Here is a 4398-nt window from a genome sequence, read left to right as displayed (position 1 = left end):
CATACTGCGGTTGCTTTTGTTGCTGCTCCATTAGACGATGATAATCCTTTAGGAGTGGTTCTGTCAAGATCAGACACGAGGCTACAGGGCGCCAACCTTCTTCAAGAGAGGCTCCCATGCAGTTTGCAACGGAGATCACACAGTTCAAGACGTACAGTTTCTCTTGCAAAGATTGTAACGACCGACGCAAAACGGTAGCATGTTTCATTTGTGGTGTGACTTTATCCGGCAAATTCCTACCATGTCCCACGCCCAAAGCTGCCCCTGTGACCTTGGCGGGTAATGCAGAGTCCTCCGCGACTCTATTTTTCGAACGCGTCCCCACCAGTTCTCCTTCCAATAACTGCTTATCCCGCTTCATGTAGAGGCGTGAGACAAAAATCTGCAGGTAGCTCTCACGCTGAGCGGGCAATGCGAGATTGCAGGATGTCTGCACAAGATGTGTGACGCCCTTTAAGACCATATGGATCACATCATCCCCTTGAAGGTGTTGGGCCGCGAGGGCAAAGCAGCGAAGAAGCGGAGAGTGTAGCGAGATGAAGAGGGCTGTCAATTCCTCCCGTGCGCTAACGGTGGTGGGACCACTACAAGTTTTCGTGGGGGAGCTTCCCAGTTTCGATGCCTCTACCACCCGTGCAAAGCTCTGCGAGGTTATTGTGAGGAAGCTAAGAATGTCCGCCGCCTGCCCTGTCGCTGGATGTCGTTGCGCCATGATACTTGTCAACGCCCTCTCCGGTGAGGAAGATTCACCGTCCTCTTGGTTTGGAGTTGCCTTCGGTGTACTCGAAAGGTGCAGCGGACGGGAAAAGGCCATTGAAATGGCGCTCCAGTGACTCCCGCCACCCATAACACCAGCGGCAGCAATTCCACCACCACCACCACCACCAACAGCAGCAGCAGAAGCAGAAGCGCCGGGATGACTCCTATTATCGTTCGCCCTGACGTTATCAAGATTAAGCATTCCACCCGATGCAACAATGATATCCGAGAGAAGTTCTGCTGTGACAGTAACCAGATCCGCAAAGGGATGCTTTTCATTTGTGCTATCTGCCATTACACCACCTTGATCAGGAGGGGAGTCCAGCAATAGGGCCGCCGCGTCATCCTCAGATGCTCGTGTTGGCCGCCGCAATCCTTGTTTTTTTGGTGACGGTATATTGGCTGACGATACGGTTGGCGGTCTATTTGGAAGCAAGACACTATTGGAGCCTGTGAGTAGAAGCAGCTGCTGCAAAATTTCATGGTCTGCAATGACCTTTTGCCAAAGAGTCAACACAACCGCCATGCGTCGTGCATTTCCCCCCAGCTCCCCATCCTCCCCTTCACTGCATAACTTCACAAGCATCACGTGATGTCGAAGAAGTATTGGCATGGCGTGTCGCATAACTGGCAGCGCCTTTGAAATTGCAATAACCCCAAGTTGTTGCGTGAGATAAAATTCCTCATTGTTTGGTTGCTCGTCTGGCAAAACGAGATCCACAAGATTCATCGTCCCCATATTCTGTTCAACATTCTTTTCTTCGGGGTGTCGCTGAACATGCAATGGCTTCCGCCCAGAACCCACCACAAGTGACACCACATCCTCGTTCAGGTACTGCGTGAAAAAGACGTTGGTCTCATGTATCGAATGAATCCGTTCACTCTCCGTGAAATGAGTGATGAGAGTTCGCAAGAGCAAAAGACGCAGTCGACGTGGTGGTGTCCATATGCCTGCAAAGATATAATCCGATGGCCCACCGGATACCGAGCCATGACGCGGCAGGGATAACTTCAACCACTTCGGCGTGGCCCCGGAGCAGAGGGCACACAAATCCTTCGCATACGCCACAGCCTGAATCTGCGCCGTAAAAGAGGCGCCATCATCCTCCACCTGTTTGGCATCGCTACTACTACGTAAGCAACGAAGCAACGCCTGCGTGCGTTCTTCTATCGTTGCCGCACATGTTGCCTCCACCATGGATTCCGGTGTCGCCTGCGTGTAGACAAGAAAGAGGATACTCATAATATCGGCAAGTGCAGCATTGCCAAATTCACAGGCTGACAAGTATGCCATGAGTGTTTGTAAGATGCGCATATGCAGCTCCTCGTCTGGTGGATGCGTATCTATAGCCGAGTCACTACCAGGGTATTGGGAAGTTGACCCTTCACGAAACTCCGCATCAAGAGTTGATGCCCCGTCCAGTAGGAGGCTGCTTGCAATACTATCAAACCCACTTCTTCCCCGTACTGTTGTACTACGAATACTACTTTGCAAGAGGTTGACATTCCCACTCGGACATCGACCCAGTAGCTTTTGTACAAGGTGACATATGACGTGAATAACGTTGCATGACATGGGCAACATTCGCAACGAGGCCATTTTCCCCAAGTCACTAAGTGTCTGCATGAGAAGTGGACGATACGGTCGTTTACCATGAAGTGTATCACAGGCAAGAACAAATGTATGGAAGATATCTTCCGCACTAAACCCTTTAATACGTGCTGACTGCACCGCGTCACGCAGTGTGATCATGCTACGGTGTCGCGTTGCCGCGAGAAGCAAGTTATCAAGACTCGTCTGAAAGACCGTTGCCACTAGTGCGGCAGCCTTTGGCTGTCCAGCAATGGCAGAAGTGCCAGTTTTGGATGACATCAAAAGAAACGTTTCACTTTTCCCTCCCCCCTCGTTTCTTGCCTTCTCCCTTGCAAGGCAACCCCCCCCACGGATAAGTATAAATGTATCTTTACAAGTATACAAGTATACAATTCTATATATTAATTCTCTTGGATATATATATATATATATAAAATTGTTTACGTTTCCGAGATATGACAAAGGAATAATTCCTAATAGAAGAAGAGACACCGCTATCTACAGCTATGTACATGTATTTAAGAAGGGATAAATAAATAAATAAATAAATATATATATATATATATATATATATATATACAATATTCCACGGTGAGAAAAGAGGAGAGCCAAATGGTGTAGGCATGTGATGCCATAGACTGAGAAAAATAAAAAATATCATCATTACAAACTAACACACATTACCAGCACAAGAAAAAAAAAAACAAAAACAAAAACAAAACAGCCACAACGATATAGAACACACACAAAAAGGGAATATTAATAATAATACTAATAGAGGGTTATCAGTTACGCCAGATCCCACGTGGATCGTTGTCCAGATGTTGTGTGTTCGTGCCACGGCGATTCGGGTTGTGCTTCAACAAATAATGGGCAATGAAATCAATCGGGTCATCGGGACGCACCCGCGAGACGGCAGCCATCGCTTCCATAAGCAGCGGAACACATGTATGATCCAGGTAAGCCCGGGTGCTCTCTAACGTCATAGCGGCATGCCCTCCCTGCTGCTTCTGTGGCTCAGCACGAGACGTGGAGACGGAAGGAATGTCCCTCCTCATCCTTCTCTTCCCCTCCTCTCTCTTTCTATACTTTACATTGGAAAGGAAACCCGCACAAAAAAAGAGAAAGAAATGGAGAGAATTTAAATGAAAATCCATAACCCCCCGCAAAAAAAACAACAACAAAAACAACAACAACACATTTTTCCGCAATTCTTGTTGGGAACCCCGAGCCCACTGGTTGCATCCCGCCCCCCTCATTCACTCTCAGGCTCGTTAGCATAAGGTTTAGTTCCCGCACGTCTAAATGTATAAATTTGGGTGCACTTGCGTGTGTGTGTGTTGAGGAAAGAAGGGAAGAAGGCTGAACAGTCAAACAGTACAATGACCGCGCCCCATCCACACATCAACAAACGCCATCACTCTCACGCTGCTCCCCCCTCTCTCTCTCTCTCTATGTATAATACTATCACTATATGCATCCTTATTGCCATTTCTCACTGACATCACACATTGCCATCTATTCTATTCCCATCAGTTCGGTTTACATGGTTCCTCCTCAGCCGTCGTTGCGGTGGCAGCTGCAGTCGTACGAACACTTCGTCCAAAACGGCATGCCGTGCGCCACACACCGCGATCATGTGGGTGCTGTCCTAGAGGCAGCACCACTCCCACAGCACTATTACTGACAGCGGCTTCCTCATCGAGAAAGCTGCTGCATGAGGTACGCGCCTGTCCGCTAAGACCGGCGACACTCGACGACCCCCGTGACACAGGGTGTCTAGGCACTGTGGAAGTTTCTGTCCGCCGTGTATCCGGTGAGTTTCCCACCGCTGTTTCCTTCGCGTTCGTCGTTGCCTCCGCTGGTGATTCACACACAACACCTGGCGATCGTGATGATGTTGATGTCGGCCGCTGTGGTGCTGACGACGATGGTGAGAAAGAAGATGGAGATGTTATCTGCTTGGCCCCTCAAATCCCAGCAGTCGTGCGTTCTCCGCCTCTTCACTGCACATCGCTCATGCAGCTGCGAAGTACGTCGCTCGA

General features: G+C 49.1%; 2 protein-coding genes and 1 pseudogene across 2 annotated transcripts, besides 6 other annotated features; all 3 read right to left on the bottom strand.

Moving 5' to 3' along the window:
- On the bottom strand, positions 1-2632 carry Tc00.1047053503931.14 (hypothetical protein, conserved; the record flags this gene model as incomplete). The annotated part of the gene is made up of 1 exon (XM_798244.1): positions 1-2632. A coding segment is annotated over one exon (2632 nt), but the record flags the coding sequence as incomplete, so codon positions are not given.
- Positions 1-4398: a sequence feature (heterozygous, non-Esmeraldo-like haplotype).
- Positions 867-887: a microsatellite.
- Positions 2768-2791: a sequence feature (AT_rich).
- Positions 2882-2932: a microsatellite.
- Positions 3047-3074: a microsatellite.
- Tc00.1047053503931.30 (uncharacterized protein) lies at positions 3139-3612 on the bottom strand (the record flags this gene model as incomplete). Its single annotated transcript, XM_798243.1, has 1 exon — positions 3139-3612. The coding sequence occupies one exon, from the start codon at positions 3610-3612 to the stop codon at positions 3139-3141; it is 474 nt and encodes a 157-aa protein (XP_803336.1).
- Positions 3527-3551: a microsatellite.
- Tc00.1047053503931.46 lies at positions 3886-4398 on the bottom strand (annotated as a pseudogene).

The sequence above is a fragment of the Trypanosoma cruzi genome, genomic scaffold (genome assembly GCF_000209065.1).
Source record: "Trypanosoma cruzi strain CL Brener 1047053517129 genomic scaffold, whole genome shotgun sequence".
Lineage (NCBI taxonomy): Eukaryota > Euglenozoa > Kinetoplastea > Trypanosomatida > Trypanosomatidae > Trypanosoma > Trypanosoma cruzi.
The sequence above is the reverse complement of the archived record's forward strand: the minus strand, read 5'-3'. Positions and strand labels throughout refer to the sequence as shown.